At 45.4% G+C, this 19,386-nt stretch overlaps 1 protein-coding gene across 1 annotated transcript in view; it reads left to right on the forward strand.

Moving 5' to 3' along the window:
• The window catches only part of LOC112992429 (alpha-2-macroglobulin-like protein 1), a 48,097-nt gene that overhangs the window by 21,397 nt on the left and 7,314 nt on the right, over window positions 1–19,386 (forward strand). The window contains exons 16-41 of the mRNA XM_064518324.1: window positions 535–718; window positions 1,701–1,863; window positions 2,222–2,274; window positions 2,545–2,562; window positions 3,071–3,230; window positions 3,823–3,907; window positions 4,847–4,961; window positions 6,283–6,397; window positions 6,823–6,932; window positions 7,435–7,602; window positions 7,979–8,209; window positions 9,119–9,182; window positions 9,973–10,118; window positions 11,127–11,276; window positions 11,692–11,808; window positions 12,403–12,550; window positions 13,021–13,138; window positions 14,854–15,079; window positions 15,210–15,336; window positions 15,651–15,772; window positions 16,305–16,359; window positions 17,053–17,136; window positions 17,543–17,719; window positions 17,914–17,995; window positions 18,297–18,453; window positions 18,670–18,744. Coding sequence (XP_064374394.1) covers window positions 535–718; window positions 1,701–1,863; window positions 2,222–2,274; window positions 2,545–2,562; window positions 3,071–3,230; window positions 3,823–3,907; window positions 4,847–4,961; window positions 6,283–6,397; window positions 6,823–6,932; window positions 7,435–7,602; window positions 7,979–8,209; window positions 9,119–9,182; window positions 9,973–10,118; window positions 11,127–11,276; window positions 11,692–11,808; window positions 12,403–12,550; window positions 13,021–13,138; window positions 14,854–15,079; window positions 15,210–15,336; window positions 15,651–15,772; window positions 16,305–16,359; window positions 17,053–17,136; window positions 17,543–17,719; window positions 17,914–17,995; window positions 18,297–18,453; window positions 18,670–18,744 — 3,250 coding nt within the window. The remainder of the gene's footprint in view (window positions 1–534; window positions 719–1,700; window positions 1,864–2,221; window positions 2,275–2,544; window positions 2,563–3,070; window positions 3,231–3,822; window positions 3,908–4,846; window positions 4,962–6,282; window positions 6,398–6,822; window positions 6,933–7,434; window positions 7,603–7,978; window positions 8,210–9,118; window positions 9,183–9,972; window positions 10,119–11,126; window positions 11,277–11,691; window positions 11,809–12,402; window positions 12,551–13,020; window positions 13,139–14,853; window positions 15,080–15,209; window positions 15,337–15,650; window positions 15,773–16,304; window positions 16,360–17,052; window positions 17,137–17,542; window positions 17,720–17,913; window positions 17,996–18,296; window positions 18,454–18,669; window positions 18,745–19,386) is intronic.

Raw genomic sequence — 19,386 nt, forward strand, 5'->3', positions numbered from 1 at the left:
TTCCATGTAGTCAGCTATCTGGCTTCCTGCTGTGTTGGATCAGCCCAAAAGGCAGTTGAGTCTCTTACCTTGCCTCCCATGCCTTAGATCAAGTCCTGTGAATTTAAACAGAAGCCTTTTTGAGAGGAGGAAGAGTGAGAGGCTTCCACATGACAGTTTAGGCCCAGGTATATTTTTTTCTCCAATTGCCATGCCAGATCACATCACTGGTATCTAGACTGCAATGCTATGAGGCCAGCTCTAGCTGAAGACTGCAGACACCAAGGGATTTTTTGGGGCAGTTCTGGAGATGATTAAAATAAAGGGATTGAATAGAATATAGGGCTGTAATCAAGCAGAGACTATTTCTCAAGTAGGCAGTGATGCAGTCCTCTCAGTGGAATCACTTGCTTTTGAATATAGACTGCAGTCTTGGCACAGTGCTCAGGAATTCTCCTGTGGTGACTGGGGACTTGTGCAGCTGGGAAGCTCTTTTGCATCTCTGAGCCCTCACATTAATGTCACTGCTGGTGTCTTCTTCTCCCCCTGCCCCAGACATTACTTAGTGGTGATCCCTGCAGATCTCCGCTACCCGTCCACCCAAGTTGCCTGCCTCCATGTCACCTGTTATGAAGCAAAGCTTCAAGTGAATCTGGTCCTGGAGCACTCTGCAGGACGTGATTTGTTAGTGGGAGAAGCCATCCAGAAGGAGAAGACCTTCATGTGCACTAAGTTCTGGGTGAGCTATCCTAGGCAAATGTGTTGTTGATTCTCCCTTCCAGAACTGTAAATACTCTGTAGTTTTCTCCCAGCTAGGCTTCACTTTGCCTTGGAAGGAGTCTGCTAGGAGGAGAACAGCTGGCCCAGCACAGGAGCCCTTGGTCAACACCGAAATCCTCCTCTGAATCTAACTTTTAATTTCATTTATTAAACTCTACCATCCTTCTGGATACACGAGAAGAACCTACCTTTTTCTTCTTCCTCAGTTCCAAACCAGGCAAAGTAGTTTTGGCTCTCCTGTGAAGGACTTACACAACTCCATAGCTAGAGCTTGGGAAAATGGTGACTTGCATGTCTCTCTGGAGAGAGACAGCAACAAGAGCAATTGGATGGGAATGAATGTGCTTGTTATTTATAAACAGCATCTTAGAGTTGATTCATTGTTGGAGAGAATTTAACTAAGATCTAAGATAAGGCAGGCTTGCCTAAGCAAGAACCCTTCTCTTACACAACATTTTCTATACTGAGGCTGCTGGAGTCAGGAAAACCCTGTGATTTGCTCTGGCCTTGTAATGTGGCTTTCTTACTCATACATGCTGGGTAAGTCCTGAAGGCCTAGCTATATTATTGAGGCTATATTACAGACTGATTTCTCTCCTATCACTCTGTGCTACCATCTCCCACCTTTCTGGAACCTACCCACCTTCCTCACTGTGTCTGGAAAACCAAAGGTTTCAGTCACCTCCTTGTCCCCAGAAGCAAAATTCCTGAGCCAGTGGGAAGAGGGATGGAGTCCATGACCTGCAGGGTCTGCTGCTATAGTGTAGTGTATAGTGTTGACTGAGTGATAGCTGGATGTGATCTGGGTCTGGATATTGGAAGGGATATCCTGGGACATGAGAGGAGGGATTAGTTAGCTCTTCTACTTCCACCTTACCCTGAATTCCAACTCAGGGCCCTCAGAACATTACTTGGGGGCTGCATGCTCTCTCTCTGTATAGGTTGCACCTCCAGTTGATGGCACAGAGGAAATCGCCACTGTAATTCTGACCATCACAGGCCAAGGGGTCAGTATTGAGGAGAAGAAAAAGGTCCTGATCCGCAAGGCAAGCAGTGGCACTTTCATCCAGACGGACAAGCCCATCTATCAACCAGGGCAGACAGGTGAGAGTCGTAGATGGGAGCAAGCACAGCCTAGATTCTGAGGGCTAATAACACTTCATGGAGAGACTGCTGTAGCCTGAGATTTGTGAACAGTCCTAGTAGAAGGCTTTGAAAAGGTGTCTCTTGTGCAGTGATGTTTTCAGTGTTTGTGACACTGTGGTGACTGTGAAGTTGCAGGAGGTTGTAGGTCACTGTCCATGGCATCTTACATGTGTGAATGTCTGTGTCAGGTGTTACTACAAATACATGTGTAGAATGGAGATATAACCAGAGGAGAAAGGCAAAGCAGAGGTGTGCAGGGAAGGACTGAGATGTGATATGGTCAGTTCAATATATTCCCTGATTTTCTTGCCTTCAGTGAAATTTCGTATCGTGACTCTGGACGAGGACTTCATTATGCTCAATGACTCGGTAAGCCAGACCTGGGGGGCTGTAGAAGAGGCTACCCTATTGCACGCTTAGATCCTACTCCCTTTCTCTTCTGCTCCTCTGCCACCGTTCCAGCTTTTTCTTACCCCCCACATCCACTCCTGGGCCAGGCCTGATGACTGTCCAGAGGAAAGTAGCAGCTAGAGTATGAGGTGATAACTCAGAAAGACGACAAAGTTGTCTGAAGTATGTTGTGTGGGTTGCTGGCATGTTTTACTCTCTTCTAATGTTTTTGCCTTTTTTTCTCCCCAGTTTTCCCTGTTTCTTCAGGTAAGTGATGCTGAAATCTAGTGTTATGTTAATGTTGATTGCAGCCATTTCATTGTAGTATTCATATTCTAATCCTGGTAGATTTTAGACCTGTGACTGGACTGGCAGAACTTCAAGTTTTCTTAAACTAACATACTCCCTACAGCTTCTGTGTCTGTAGGACTTACATGAGGTTATGTTCTCAGTTGCTTCAATATAAATGTGAGTTGTTCCAGACTTGCAAGAATATAGATATGAGATCAATTTAGACCTTTATGATAAGAGGTTACAATTGTAAAGGATCATTTCTTGAGGTCAGAATTTAGAGAAGTGTAGAAGGAAAACAAAATGCTGGGAGAAGAATCTAGCATTACATTGTCTTCAACATTTTTTGAGTAGACTATACTGAACCTTAGCTATAGAACTTGATAGTCTGCAGCACTGAAGTTCTGAAGTGGGGTTTCTATGCAGTCTGGATCACTACGATTCCTGGAGAACAACTGCTTCTTCCTCTCTTTTGTGGGTGTAGGACCCTAAGAACAACCGGATAGGACAGTGGCTGGATGTGATGCCCCAGGACGGCATTGCAGATCTGTCTTTCCAGCTAACTGATGAGCCTCTGCTGGGGACATATGTCATCAACGTAACCAAAGGGAAAGCATATGGCAGCTTCTCCGTTCAGGAGTATGGTATGAGAGGGGGAGAGTATATCTGAGCTGCAAAGAAGAACTCATACTTTGATCCAGGAAACAGGATCATTATCCCAAGATAACCGTCCCAGGAGCAGATGGGAAAAGTAATAACATCTGTTACAGAAAAGAGTCTGAAATGAGGCTCAGAAGAGAGACCATTTTTGGATCTTGGGTCAGTGTGTGGGAGGAGTGTTGTGCATGGCCCTAGAGCTTTGATACAGCTGACTTCTGCAGATCTTTGTGTCAGACAACACAAGACAAAGTTGGCTTTTCAAGAAAATCAGAAGTGCAGTACCATCCCACTTCTCTTTCATCCCCTAATTAACTGCACTGGGAGGCTAATTTCTTCTCAGAAAGAAGTGGAGGGTCATGGACATGTTTGGGTTTTAGTCTGGGAAGGGGCAATCAGCCAAAGACTGCACACAAATCTCTAAGAGAACCAAGGGCAACCTTCCCTTTCCCATTCTTATCACCACCTTCCCCCTCCATTTCCTGTCTCTTGTTCCACTACAGTCTGCCTTCATGTTGATTCTCTGGACAGGCTGTCCATGGACACTTTTTCTTACAGTTCTCTATCTTTTCCTTCCAGGGCTGCCAAAATTTAAAGTGATCTTTGATGGGCCAGTTCAGATTTATGCACTAGATGAAACCTTTCCACTCCGGGTTTGTGGCAGGTGAGGATTCTGCTTGGAGAGATGGGCCTTGTGTTAATTTCTGCCCTAAGATGAGCATGAGCCAGTCATGTAAAACTGTGGATCTCAGGGGAAATTTACTACAGTGTAGTTACAGGAGGCCAGAATCTTCCAAGGCAGATGTTTCAGCACCCTGATGTAACATGAACATTCTTGAGAGCATCCTTCTGTTACTGTAATGTCCCTACTCTAAAAATATCCCAGAAGTCTCTACAGACAAGATGGAGGAACAGCTTACCCTGTGACAAGCAGCCATTTGTGGAGCAGAACATGGCAGATGTTTGGTGTTCATCTCACTGCAGAACAAATTCATGGGAAATGAAGGGAAGCCTTTCCAGATTATGCTCTAGGGGAAACTACAGAGAGGCAAAAAATAATTGCCCTGGTTACAGTTTAAGGACAGCACTAGGCTTAATAGCCTTAACAGTAAATGCATGTTCTTAATGATTCACCCATGCTTCTGCTTATAGCATGATGCCTCCAGCATATCCTGGGAGTATCACAGTTGATGCTGACTGAAGGTGTAGCACTCTATGCTGAGTCATCACCTACAACACTCCTGTTTCTCAGAATAGGTTAGTTTGGCACTAATTTTATCCCAAAGCCCTTGGATAACATACCATGGACCTAAACAGATATACAAAGATACTGGGAAAGGGCACTGGGGGAGCTCTGGGAAGTTGTAACTTATCATTCAGCTATGATGTTTAATTTGAAGTTCTCCCATCGTTGTAGTGTCCAAGCCTGATCCTGTTTAGTGCTTCTTTAGTTCTTCTGCCTCTTCTGCTTGCTACACAGCTGCCACTCTCGTGCTAGATTGTGACTATCCATGAATAAATTGTTGCTGGGGATACACAAAGTCCCTGTGTTCTCTGTGTTCTCTGTGTGTGTGTCTCTTCCTTCCCCTTCTCTCCCGAACAGATACACCTATGGGAAAGGCGTCCAGGGGATGGTTCGTGTGAGCCTTTGTCAGAAGATAGCCTCATTTTTGTACAATACTTCAAAACCTGATCTCTGTCAGGAATTCAACAACCAGGTGAGCTGCTTAGCAGGGGCTGAGTCCCATTCAGTGACATTTGTGTTCAGCCCCAGAGTGAGGCAAGGCAATGCTGGAGGCTTCAGCTGAAAAAAATAGTGATGTTACCCCATGGTTTTGGTTGCTTGGCCATGGATCCTACTGGTGCTGCCTCTTAGTAACTGTCTGGCGACTATGATTTGGTGTATATTATGTGCCTTTTCTACATTCCTGACTGCTATCTGTACCCTCTGTTATTTTCTTATCAAGTTGCAGCTTATTTAATTCAACCTATAATAATATCTGGAAGACCAGGACCAAGCAAAAACCACACTTCTTCAAAGAAGTCTTCCTCTCCTGAGGACAGCATGTTGGTGGTGCTGTTTCCTCTGTTGCACACAAAAGCCAGTGACCCATCCTGACCTCCCAAACCCATGTGATGCTCCAGGATACCTTGTTCTGCCCAAAGACAGAAATGTCATAGATTCTGTACAGTCTGCTTAGAGCTTCATTCTTGCTGTTTGCTTTGCAGAGAAGGGTCAGGTCCTACATCCCCAGACAGCAGCTAACCTCCAAAATGAAAACATCACAAGACTACTAGAGTGTGAGATTTGCATCTTTCTTTGGTCCTCAGGTCTCATCCTTCCCCATTCTCTTGTTCCATTTCCTTTTTCACTTCACAGTAGGCCTCTGTTGTGGTTGTCAGTTTGACCACTTACCTGAATCTTTTGAGGGAAACTAGACCTTGATGTCTTTGGTCTAGTGTTTATTTTCTCAGCAGAGCCCCTTGCCTCAAGGAATAACTGCAGTTTTAAAAAAGGAATGGCTCTGACCTGCATATCTGCTAGTGTAATAAGGTGCACCCTGGAAAGAATTAAGGAATACAATTATTTTTGTTTTCTTTGTGCACTGGACTGTGTTTCTTGTGCTGTTTTGGCTTCTAGGAAGGGCCACTTTCCTATGTTTTTTTAAATGGGCTCTTTGTGCAAGTTCTTCTCACCCAGTGAGGGAGAAAAATAACTGAGTTCTGTGAAACTGCACAAAAAAGGCAAAAAGAATTAGTATGAGGAGTCCTCAGAGGGGAGGAAGACAGCTTCCCTCCACCTCCCACACCCCTCTGATGCTGTGTCATGTTGTGACCTGGTGCAGATGGGTGGCAGAGGCATATCAACCTGTGGGTACAGCACTAGTCTCTCAGTCAGATTAGCTCTTACAGGGTCCTTTACAGAGTAGACAAACCCTTGTGAGCAGGAATTTTGTGCTACTATTTCTCTCACCTTTGGATAATTTCTAACATAATTGCCTTGTGCAGACTTTATTTCCTCTCTCTCTGTATTTGCAGACAGACAAGATGGGTTGCTTCTTCACAAGTGTGACTCTGTCCTCCTTTAGCCAAGACTTCTGGTACTATCAGGACAGCATACTTGTAGAGGCCTCCCTGGTGGAGAATGGCACAGGTAACTGGAAATGTCTCTAGAGGCTGAGAAAAAGCATGTGAAGATGCACAGATCTTATCAGGAACATCGCAGACTTTCAGGCTAGCAAGGGCTCTGGGACTGGCTCTCTAAGCCCATTGGGGCCTGCAATCTAACACAAATATGGACAGAGCCTCTGATGCCTGAAGGCATGATCCTCTCACTCTGAGTGTCTGTGGTCCAGTTTCATGCAGTGAAGCTTAGGGACCTTTCTAAGGGCTAGAAGCAACTGGGAGGAACACCAGGTACCCTAGAGCCCTGGACAATTCATCTGCCTGGTATGAAATGTGTGTGCAGCCAAACATGCACAGCATTATTACCAGTGGGTCATTCTACAGGGTAATTGCTGAGTGTGCTTGGTTTCCTAGCTCCCTCTCTTATGTTTCTGTCTTTTTGCTTTCACTCAGAGATACAGGTCAATGCTTCCCACAAATTACTCCTCTCCAAGATTGGTGGGATGGCCTTGTTTGAGGATGTGAATTCTTACTACCATGCTGGAGAGATGTACAGGGGGAAGGTAATTCTCAGCTACAGAGAGCAAGAGCAATGTGTTCACAGTGACCATTGTCTAACAATGTCTTGTTATGCTCCACCTTCAGCCAAGGCCTTGGGAGGGCGTGACTCCCAGAAAAAAATCTTGAATCATCAAAAGTGAGAAAAAAAAACAAGACTGTCATTTGCCAAATAAGCCTTGAGGGAGTAGGTATTATGCAGATACATGTGTGTGGTGTAAATGCCAATCATTTGGAATTTCAGCAGCTGGGAGGCCTTCTGCTGGGTAGGGATGGGGTTGTCTCCTGAGAATGGGAATTTTGTCACACCTAGATCACACAGATGAATTAATAGGGTAACATAAGTTAAATATAGGAGGTGACCAGTAGCAATGTTGATAATATTGTTAGTGCTGGAAGGGTGAGCTTTCTGACCTTGGAAATGCTGCTATTGACTTGGGGAAGCAGGATATTCCAGCCACTGATTAGACTCTTCTGGACTCCTCTCTTTCCCCACGGTGTTCTCAGATTAAGGTCATCGATTACCAAGGCAAGTCACTGAAGTACAAAAAAGTCCTCCTCATAGAAAGCTATGGTGAGCAGCGGTTTCAGCAAGAGTACATCACCGGGGACTCTGGAACAGCTTCATTTAGCCTGAACACAACTGCTTGGAACAGTACCTCAGCCTCCCTAGAGGTGAGTGAGGAAGGGTCTGTCTCACTGACTGTGCAAGGCAGGGATAAGCATGCATCTTGGAGCTAGTTACTGCCATACTGACATCTCCACTTTGCCCTCCTGAAGGACCATAATTCAAACCTGAAACACCTCAGCATATTCTGGATCTCGGCTCCTCCTGAGACCTTATTCTCTGGATCCCACTTGCTCTTGTCATGAGCTCTTCACACAGAGACCTCTGTGATGGTGTTGCTCTGCCCTGAGCTTCCTACCAAGCCACAGCTAGAGTGATCTGCAGCCTGGGAATATCTGATCTTGGTTCTTGTTCCCCAGCTGAAATGCTTAACTAGAGCTTAATTGTTTTTTTTTTTCTTTTTTTCTTTTTTTGTCTCACCAGGCAAGTGTCCTGCATGAAGATTCTGATAGAAAGCCTGGGACAGTTGATTTGAATTACCAGAGAGCCACTCATTTGATACGTCCATTCTACAGCACCAGCAGGAGTTTTCTCACTATTGTCCATGTGCCAGAAATGATACCCTGTGGTAAAAAGCAGGCTGTCCAGGTGGACTTCAGAATTTACCAGGAAGACCTGGAACATGGGCCTAAGCGTGTCATTTTCTCCTACTTTGTGAGTTCCTGGGGAAGTGCCGGTGGGTCAGCTTAAGACACAAGACCAGCATCCCCTACAGATTCAAGCCTAATATTCAATAAATTTGTCTCAGCCCAGGAAAGGTAGCTCATTCTCAGCCATCATGGGGCTGGATTCTGGTTTTGATCCTAGGGCTGCAGTGATAGCAGGAGAGGCAGCACCCTTCTCTTGGGCCCTACACAGGTTCAGAGCAGGTATGTGCCTCACCTGTCCTTCCCCAAGTGGTGTTTGCTGCTGCTGCTGCTGCAGCAATCTACCCCGGGAGCAGTGGTAGACTGGGGTATTCATGGGTGCAGGAACTTTTAGCTATTTGTGGAACATTCAATGCCTGAGCAGCTGTTTTCAATCTCCCCTTGGTATTGATGGCAGGTTAATAGAAATATTTCAGGCACTGGCCCTGGTATGCAGGCAAGCTATATGCCAATGCAGTAGCACTCAGCTTCATAGGCATTGTTCTCTGCCAGTAGATTCCAGCCCAGTATTTAACAAAGCCTGTTCAGTAGCCAAAATATCTCAAAGGGTATATTCAGTCTCTCTGCACCAAGATGACTGATGTCAAATCCATTTATTATAGGTTTTGCTTTATTCACTATGTGTGCTAGTGTTAATAGGAGCTGGACCACGTGAAGAACTTCCCCCAAAGATCATCAGTCATTTCATAGCACTTTTGCATATACCAGATTTAGTGCCTTTTAAAAGAAGATCTTTATGTCCTAGTCCCTTGGTCTCCTGACCTTTCTCTGCTCCCTGAAAGTGAGTTAACCTCTGTATCTTCTCTCTCTTCTCTTCCCTCCATGTAATCTCCAAGTTCAGGGTCAGTTTGGTCTGCATAGTGGTTTCAAAGACTGTGTGACTGGCTTTCCCTTCTCTTTCTCTCTTTTTCCCTAGGTCATGGGGAAAGGAGGGATAGTCCATGCAGGTCAGAAGACTGTTTGGGTTGGGCTGCCAAGAAGTAAGTGCACTGCCCTGTTTCATGTCTAGCAAGCACTCACTGTTCTGTGACATCTTCCTTACTTGGATACATGGTATAAGCCTCTTTGCAATGCTGAAATGGCTCCTCCTTTTTCTATTGCATCAGAACAGCTTGTGTTTCTAGCTTGCATGTTTCCGTTAGCCTTTTGCTTGGCAATGAGAGGTCAATGCTCAGCACTTCCCAACCTAGAGGTTCAGCTTCTGTTGCCTTTGTTTGCAAAGAAATCTCCTTTTGTTGCCCCTGCAAGGGATATGAAGCTACAGACTTACCCTCTTTCAAAACCTTCCTCCTTTGATTTGCAACTGTGTTTCCAAATAACATTTGAGTAGTTAGGATGCTGCAGCTTATCATCTTGATGGATGTTGACTCACTGTCTTCTGCTTCTCCATCTCTCCTGTTTTTACCTAAAAGTGCATTGAGACAACGATCACCTTTTTATTTGGTGATAGGATGGGAGATTTTTGGTGTTGGGAGGTTCTGAATGATGTCCGAGACTCTCACACTTTGTGGACCTAAGCTGGAACTCCAAAGAGCTGTTTCATCTCCTTGAGGCAGTGAATAGAACCAGGAAGATTCTTCTCCTGATCTTGAATAGCGGGTCCAGAGACATGCTGATTGTTTCAGTGATCTTCAGAAATCTCCTTGGATCTGAAAGACCCGAGGAAAGGAATTAAAACAGGCACATACAGAATGATGGCAAAAGCTGATCAGAGTCCATTTCCATTACCAAAACTACTTCTTCCTCTCCTTCCCTCTCCCCTCCATCTAGTGCTGAAAGGCTTCTTCTCCATCCCTCTTATCTTCGACTCGATCTATGCCCCAGCTCCAACACTTGTGGTTTATGTCATCTTCCCTAATGGAAAAATTATTGCTGACTCTGCTGTCTTCAGTGTCTCCATGTGTTTCAGAAATAAGGTAGGAGTCATGTCTGAGGGTATGACTAAAAGTGTGAAGGTGTATGTGTTTGCTGCAATCAATGAAGAGACTGTGAAGAATACTTAACATGTGTAGCCCTGTGTGGCTTATACTGTGTGGAGTGCTGTGTCAGATAGACCGCACTATATGAATGGTAGGGGTGCGCAATGTATGTAGCAAGCATGTGCTGAACATTGGGGGGAACTGCTGCAATGTCTGGGAGGGGCAGAGAATTGTGTATATCTATCTCTGTAGGCTTGTATAGCAGGTACAACTCAGTAGGATCAAAGCCCAGCACATTTAATGCATTAGTGTGACTCCTGGGAGAGCTCAAGGCAGCTCTACTGTTTCAGCAGGTACTCGGACTTGCTGGTGTTTGATGCTGGACAAATAGCTGTGAATGGCTAATGGAGGAAGTAGGTTTTATCAGCCATTCAGAAAGGGCTGAAGTTTTGTGGTCATTATGAAATCTCTGGGAATATGCTTCCTTGGTTGTGCCTTGCATTCCAAAGACTAACTTCTGAGGACTGGAATCAGCCTTGCTCCACAGCTGTATATCTGCCATGGACAGCCATATTCAAACAAGAACAAGAAGTGCTTCAGGAAACTGAGACCAAACTCACAAAGAGTCTTGAGATAAAGACTAGGCTTGTTTTTGATCTGAGACTTCAAAAGGAGCAGAAAGAAGGCTGTAGGGGTGGCTGGTTTGCAGGGTAGAGAAAGTGCGGTGTTCTGACACAGTAATATCTCCAGTATTCTTAGTTGCACTGCACTGATGATGGTTGTTTCCCTCTCTGTCTTTCATGTGATGTGTCATCTTTCCTTTTAGAACTCCAACCTATGTTTTCTTAAATACCCCTGGGGGATCCTTAGAAGACTTTTTGGGTCCTTGGAAACTCTCTTCATGTAGGACCTTTCCCTGCTCAGGAAGTAGTAGAATGGCCAACAGCAGAGATCTCACTCACGTTCTGCCTGGCTCACTTGCGTTTATATGTTGTTACCTTCCAGGTGGAGCTGGGCTTCTCAAAGGCTGAGACCCTTCCTAATTCAGAGGTCAGTCTCCACCTGCTGGCAGCTCCGGGATCCATGTGTGCTGTCAGGGCTGTGGATCAGAGTGTTCTTCTACTAAAGCCAGAAAAAGAGCTCAGCAACTCCATGGTGAGTGAACCTTCTGTGACTTCTCCTTCCATTATATTAACATGAAGATGGAGAGAGAGAGACGGGCTATTGCATCTGTGCAGAACTTAATTCCCAAAGAACTCAAAGCACTGCCTAGAGGGATCAGTATTGCTCTCATTGTGGCATGAGTGAGGATTAGAGAATGTGTCAAGGTCACTCAGTGCATCAGTGGCAAATCCAGACTCAAGTTCTGTTGTCTGATCTCATGCTCAGTTCAGCGGGTTGTGCTGGCTTTCTCAGAGGAGAACCAGAGAAGAGTGACTGTGAGTCTGTGCTTTCTGGCATGCTTTCATACATGGCAGCCAGGAACAATTTATATTTGGGTGTACTAGAGGAAGTGAATGCCAGGTTTTATTTGCACTGACTGGCAGTTTGCTGTTTCTTGCTTTCCCAGATCTATGGGCTGTTCCCATCGGTTTATAACTCCAGGTATCCTCACCAAGTGTCTGAAGATGATCATTTGTGTGGGTTCTCAGATTCTGATCAGCCTGATGTGTTTACAGCATTCAGGGTAATAATGATTGATTGGTTGGGGTAATCCATGAATTGAGAGGAGTGTGATCCCCTGACCTTACCAATATCCTAGGGATAGCATTACAGATATTATAGGGAACAGGTCCAGTTTAGACACTTACAACTCACTTGTTCCTTGAATAAGTTACTTGAAATTGTGGACCGAGAAGAAACTTGTTGTATGGTTACTGCACGTTAGTTGGATGATTCAGGATGCCATGTATTATTGGTAACTTTAATTCGTTTTCACATATATTTAATCTCCATAGGATGAGAGGTTTGGATTGCCCAGGATTAATTATGTAGTAGGAATTGCACTGTGCAGGCTGATAAGACCTAGTACCTAAATGTCTTTGTGTTTGAAAAAGAACAAATTTGGCTGACTCAGGACAGAAAAATTAACTCAAAAAGCCTTGTTTGCCCATTGCTGAGGATCTAAATGGTTCTTTCTTAAACTGAAGCAAGAGAATAACTTATCAAGCCAGAAGGACAGCTGGGTCCCCACTGTATGAGGGAACAGGAAGCCATAGGGTAAAGGGTGGAGAGGGGAGGACAAGCTTCTTGTGCATCACTTCTTTCTTTTTTTCTGTAGGAAATGGGGTTGAAAATTCTGTCCAACACCAATATCAAGAAACCAAGAGTGTGTCTAACTACTCAGTCAACAACTATGCTGGAGAGAACAAGGATATTTATTTCCAGTCCCATGTTAATGTTTGCCCAGCCCTATAAAGCATATAACAGTAAGCACTTGCCAACTGTTCTTTCTTATATATGGGATGCTCAGTCTTCCAGGAGAAAGCAGTCCTGTGTTTGAGACAAGAAAGCAGTCATTGCTGTATTTGCAAGTGGAGGAGAGAAAATGTTTCCTCTGTCTAGACCTGTTGTATTAGTGTGAGCCTGTCTGGGACGAATGGCTTCCAGCTCTGAAATGTTAGTGAGTTGCCCAGAGCCCAAATCTCGTCTTTGAGATGAGGCAATATTTGCCCTTGCTGTGGTGCTTATTAACACACTTAAGTCCCAAAGCACCTGAGTCCTATCAAATGACGCAAGTGATTTTAAACTTTGGACTAGCACCTTAGGTTCCAGTGCAGTGCTTCTCATGAGCTGAATGGATGACCTGCAGCCTGAGCATCCTGAGCTGAGCTAGGGCTCATCTGCTCTAAACTAGGACCTGAGGATCCTGTGCTAACTGAGTCTTTGTTATTTCCAGCTGGGCATCTGACAACAACTACCTATCAGCCCACTAAGTATTTGCCTGTTTCTCAAGCTGAAGAGAAAGTTCACAAGTATTTCCCAGAAACCTGGATATGGGATTTGTATTCTGTGGGGTAAGTAAGTTAAGCAGAGGGGCCTAGTCTGAGTGGCTTAGTGTGACCTGAATGGGTAGCAGATGCAACAGGTTTAGACTATAAGCTGCTGAGGAAGGCACATAAGGACACATGTCACGGGGCTTATTACTATCAGGCTGTTTCTCATTAGAGCTGATATCTGCATCCAGTGCATTTTTTTTTGCTAGGTGATCATACAGAAGTAGTATTCATTCATGGGAGCAGGCTGCATGTGTTTATAGGAAAGCAGGTGTGGTGTAGTGAAAACGTTTGGTACTGTCAGTAGTCAGTTTGTAGTAGCCCTGTGGGCCAGCAGTTCTCAAATTGGGCACATGAAATGTAGCCTGGGATGTAAGAGAAGCTGCCCCATTCAGCAGCCTATCACAGGACTGTGAATTCTGTCCTGAGAGAAAGGCTGAAACCTCAGTGAGTGGGCAGAGTCCCCTGAGGGAGCGGACTAGCACCAGTGAGGGAGAGAAGGTGCTTGGGTCTGTAGGGATTATGAGATGAAGTGCTGACAGGGCAACATGGGGTGAATTCTAGATGGCTTGTACGTGCTTTTTGTCCCAGAGAAGGAGTTTCTTTCCAGCATTTCTGCTGCCCTTCCTCCTTGCTGCTTCCTATACCTCCAGGACTCCCTATGTGAGCAGGAAGCAAACTGTTTTTCAAACAGGTGTTTTCAAAATAGGAAGGGTGAGCAGTGAATCACAGAGGAGAGGGAGCAAAGTGCTGCTGTGGGAGGCCATTTCCCCCTGAGCCTCAGGAGAGGGACTTTTGGAGTTTTTTCTCTTCTAACTTTTTAAGAACTTTTTGTTTGGCATCTGCTCAGGCAAGACCCTCACCACCCACCCCTCTACCCTCCTCACCTCCTTTGTAATTCCAGCTACCTCCAACTTTTCACCCACTGACTACCAGAAGATACCTCCTACACAGTTTGCCTGCCAGCCTGATCTGAGCAAATGAAGATGTCACTGATTGCATATGCCTGACAAATGGATTTTTTAGGGGAAAGCAAATGCCTCCCATTATTGGAGACAAATATCGTTAGCTTTAGCAAGGGCTGCTTTAATTTATGTTGTGGTAGCAGCCACGGAACAGTCTGGTGCTTTCAGAAGTTGTGATCTGGGCACAGGCACTTTAAGCCAAGTCTCTGCCCTGTCTTCATATTGGACTTTGTCATTATTTCACAGAAAGGTGAATGGCTAGATCTGTCCTTCTGGCAAGTTCTGCTGCTCTTGCACCAGTCTTGTTGCTCCTCCATTTCCTGGTTCTTCATCCCTAGGCCGAGAAAATTAAAACTGCTGACAACTCTAAAGCATTTTTAGATGTGCAAAGGGCAAGTGCTGTCTGAGGAAAGTGATGACTATGACTGATGGCATCTTTCAGGCTTGTAACCACCTGTCAAATAGTTGTTCTGTTGGCATAAGCATCTGAGGCAGGGGAGGAACAGAGCTGCCTAAATCGGACATCTGAAATAGATACTGTGAATATTTCTCCCCTCAGCTGCTCATGTCATGGTGTGTATTGGCACATCTAATTCAGCTGAATGATGTGTCCCTGTGTGCTTTTTCTGTGCTCTGAGGGCTACAAGGTCAGTAGAGTTCTGAATTAGGTTAGCGAACTGGATGTACTGGGGATAAGGGTGCAGACCAGGTCACCTGCTGCTGCATACACTGAGATTCTGTTAAAAGTTTCTATTACTATCCACTTCTCAGTCCCAGCGGGAACAAGAACATCACTGTAACTGTGCCTGACACTGTCACAGAATGGAAGGCAGGGATGTTCTGCACAGGGCATCATGGCTTTGGACTTGCACCAACCTCCAGCCTGCTTGTTTTCAAGCCCTTTCTTGTGGAGCTCACACTGCCATCTTCTGTGATCCAGTGGGAGACCTTCATGTTGAAGGCCACAGTCTTCAACTACTTGCAGCAGTGCATGAAGGTGAGCCCTACCAGAGGATCTGCAAGGAAAGCAGGGTATAGATGGGTAGGAAATGGGTAAGGTCCATGGCCTATTTTAGGAAAGGTGAGATGTGTCTTGTCACCATCTGCCATCCCTGCTGCCCCTTCAGATCCAAGTGACCTTAGAGGAGTCCACACGCTTCCAGCTGAAGCCATGCAAAGGCTGTGTCTACAGCAGCTGCTTGTGTGCCAGTGAAGCTAAGACATTTCAATGGAGTGTTACAGCTAAGCAACTGGGTGAGGATAACAGGGAATTAGGGTGGTGGAGTTGGGAAGGGATGGGGCCAAGGTGGAGATGCTTCGTAAGAGCTGACATGAAGTGAAGGAACTGGGGTGTGTGTCTTGTTAACTTGAGGGTACTAGTTTGCATTCATCCTAAGGATTTAAATACTCATAACTCTGTGGTAAGAGGTATAGAACCTCCCATATCTAGGGCTCTGATCCAACTTTTTGCTGCCAACTGGTGGCTTCAATTGTATTAATGGAAAGCACTTCCTTATAAGTAGAATATATTTCTGTATTTGCTGCACTAAATGTTTCTTTATTTTCAGGGCTAATGAACGTTACCCTGAGCACAGAGGCCATGGCCACCAAAGAACTCTGTGGCAAAGAGATACCATTTGTCCCAGCCCAAGGACAGAAAGACACAATCATCAAACTACTTCTAGTCCGGGTCAGACAAGCTCTTCTGTTACCTGGATCTACAAGTGGGCTTTGTGCAATCCCCAGATGTTGTGCAGGTTAATTTTGGGAGTTGCCCCTTGCTATTCAAGGCATGTAATTAGAGACTCAAGGCCTGAGTTAGGCCCAGCTGTGAAGGCTGATGGATGTGGGAGATATGGGTTTATCCGCCACTTCATGTCAACATCTATTCTTCTGCTTGTGGTCAGGCTTCTAAACGGAAAACGTTAAATACATATCCTCACATGTCCTCTCTCCTCAGCTGAGCCTCCTCAGCTCTCCACTGAATCTGAAAGCATCTGTTTCACATACATTCAGAATTCAGGTTATTGTGAAAATACTTATTGTTTTCTTATCTGGAATTAAAATAATTGTCAATAATTTTAATTTTTATGTGACAGTGATATTACTCCAGCTGGCGATTGAGCCTGAACCAGAGTTTTGTCCATACCTGTTTCTAATCCACATGTAATCCTGCTTCTTTCCTGTCTGCTCATTAATGTTACTTTTATATGCTCCAACAGCCAGAGGGAGTGTTGGTAGAGAAGGCTCACAGCTCCATCCTGTGTCCCCAGAAAGGTAGATAATTTTCCCCTTTCAGTGTGCTCATCCCCTTTCTCCCTGGCTAGCTACCTCCTGGGTCTCTCCACTTGTTGGAATGTTTTCCTCTGTCTGACTGGTCAAGCTACAGAGGCATACTCTAATTCTGATGCCACCAGGAGCTTCTCCTGGTTAAAACAGGGGGATCCAATCCTCTAGCATAAACATCCCTGATACTGTGACAGCCTGAGGTCTTTCCATCTATGGAAATGAAGCCAGACTACTGAACATGGCCAGACTGGAGGATGTGACTTTGGATTTCTGCTGCTCTCCTGAAGTTTATGATATATGATGGAACCAATAGCAGATTTTGAGAGCACTAGGAGCATGGAGAAGACATATCCCTGCAACTGAAATCTGAAATGAAATGCGGTAACTTATGTAGACAAAAGCAGGAAGGTGACTTTGGCCACAGAGGTTTTCTAGAAGATCCTCTCACCCTCTTGAGAAGGAAGGCTGATAGGACAGTGCAGTCATGATGAGGTGGACAGAGGAAGCTGAGGGTGAGATGGGACAGAATTTGTGGGGTGATATGGAACCTTTGTGACAGGAAAATGGGATGTTAGCACACAACAGTCATGAACAGAAAGATTCTGGGGATTTTGAAGGCTCTATTTATCAAAATCTCTTTCTTTCCCTCCTCCCCACACACCTTGCCCCTTCTGGTACCAGGGAATCCAGCACAGGAATCTCTGTCCCTGATGTTGCCTCTAAATGTCACTGAAGGTTCAGTTAGAGCCACCATCTCGGTCACTGGTAAGGAATTCAGCTTTGATAATACCTTTCCAAATCCTGTATATATGAGTTTAGCCCTAGGAAAGCCCAAACCAGAACCCCCCAAACCCTTTCCAAGATTTCTGAGGCTCCACTGCCTTTTGTCTCCCATTTATGTGACTGTGTTTGCTGGTTCCACATGGGCTAAAACACATAACAGGGCAGAGGTCATTCTTTTTAAGGGCTTGCCCTGGCAGAATGGGAATGTATACAGCTGATATACAGGACACAGCAGATCTGATAAGCTGACTGGACAGAGCTGCACCTGCTCTGCTCTGCTGGGGCTGTGTTGCCTGGTGCACTACCAGGAACTGGTCACAGATTGTCAGAGGTGAACAGCCAACTGCCTGGCCCAGCATGTGATCAGGGTGCCTGTGCTCTGTTCCAGGTGACCTTATGGGGACAGCACTGAAGAACCTGGACCACCTGGTGCAGATACCCCATGGCTGTGGGGAGCAGAACATGGTGCTGTTTGCGCCCATTGTCTATGTGCTGCAATACCTGGAAAAGACGAGGCAGCTGACCCCAGAAATCATGGAGAGGGCTACGGGATTCCTGAGCAATGGCAAGGATTTCAGGCCTGTCTTCCTTCTCTCTCTCCCTCTTTGTTCACCCTATTAATAACCCCTGGTGCACACTCCCCTTCCCCCCAGGGTACTCTACCACTTATAATGTTAACACCCCCAATTCCCTGCCCAGTGATCTCATTGCAAATACCATTCTGAGGTCTGAGTATTAATGTTCTGTTCTGCTTCCTAGGGTACCAGATACAACTGCAGTATCAACACCCTGATGGTTCCTACAGTGAATTTGGTACGAGGGATGAGTACGGTAATACTTGGTAAGCCCTGGGTTCTCTCCCCCCACTATCTGCTGTCTGACAGCCTGGAGGGTGGGCAGCATCCTGCACTGAATCCTTTCTGTCATATTGGACCCAAAGCGTTTCAATTGCTTTACAGGCCAGGGCACTCCAGAGGTGTGCAGCTATCCTTGGGATGAAGGGTGACACTGGACAGGCAAATCAGGAATAACACTGCAGTAGGAGAGAAAACACCCATCACACCACTCTTTCTCATTCATTCTCTCTCATTCTGCTTGTGTTCCCTCTCACATGCCTTTTCTTCTGTTCTTTCCCCGACCAGGCTGACTGCATTTGTGGTCAAGTGCTTTGCCCAAGCCAAACCATACATCTTCCTGGACAACAGGGGCATCCAAGCTGCTCTCACCTGGCTGGAGCTCCATCAGCTTCCTAACGGTTGCTTCAGAAATGTGGGCCAACTTTTTCACACAACCATGAAGGTACGGACCAGAGCACCTTCAAGGACATACTCAAAGCAGTTCTTGCCAAGTGTACCATCAATCTTTTTAGTTCGCTTTTGTGTGTTCTGCTCTCTTGCATGCAAATAAGCCAGGGAAGGGTAGGACCTTTGCTGGAAAGCTTCAGGCTTTTTTTATTACCCTTCCCAGCTTTTTGGATATTTATGCATGTTTTTGCATATGTTTATATTTATTCAGGGAGGTGTGGATGGAGAAGTCCCCTTGGCTGCCTACATCACTGCTGCATACTTAGAGACAGGAGAGACACCAAAGGTAAATACTGGGATTCTTTCCCATGCTCTTGCCTTCAGATCTGAATCCTGGGGGACACAGTGGGGACACTGAGGTCCGCAACAGAGCATCCTGGAGAGGTTCATGCACAAAGTAATGGGGTGGGGGAGGAAGGACTTACCATTTCTGAGGAAAAGGCCTCAACTATCCCTTGGGGAGGGCATTGTTGGCAGGGGAGAGAAGGTAGGGTTAGGCTACTAGAAGCTGTTGGAGTTCATTGCTAGACAGCATGCCTATGTCCCAGACCTTTCTAATGTTTCCTCCCCACTGTTCCTTGCTTCCCCATGCTCTATACACAGCACTATACAAAGGTGGCAGTGATTTGCTTGGGAGCAGAGGTGGGTGTGGCTGCTCCTGCAGCCAAATAAATAGACATGAGAATATTTTTAATGTGTTTTACTTACCAGACAGTGGAAGTCTGGGGAAGGAGTGCTGCAGAGAGGTACATATTATGAACTAAGGGAAACTGGAATTGCATAACCAAATAAAAATGAGGGGGACCTCTTACAGGTGCTGAGGATCATAACTAATTACTAGATTCTGTGGTACTGGCAATTAAAAAAATATAATCAACTAAAATGCTAAAGACATTGAGAAGCAAAATTTTCTAGATATATGAAGAGT

Source organism: Dromaius novaehollandiae, chromosome 1, assembly GCF_036370855.1.
Source record: "Dromaius novaehollandiae isolate bDroNov1 chromosome 1, bDroNov1.hap1, whole genome shotgun sequence".
Taxonomy (NCBI): Eukaryota; Metazoa; Chordata; class Aves; order Casuariiformes; family Dromaiidae; genus Dromaius; species Dromaius novaehollandiae.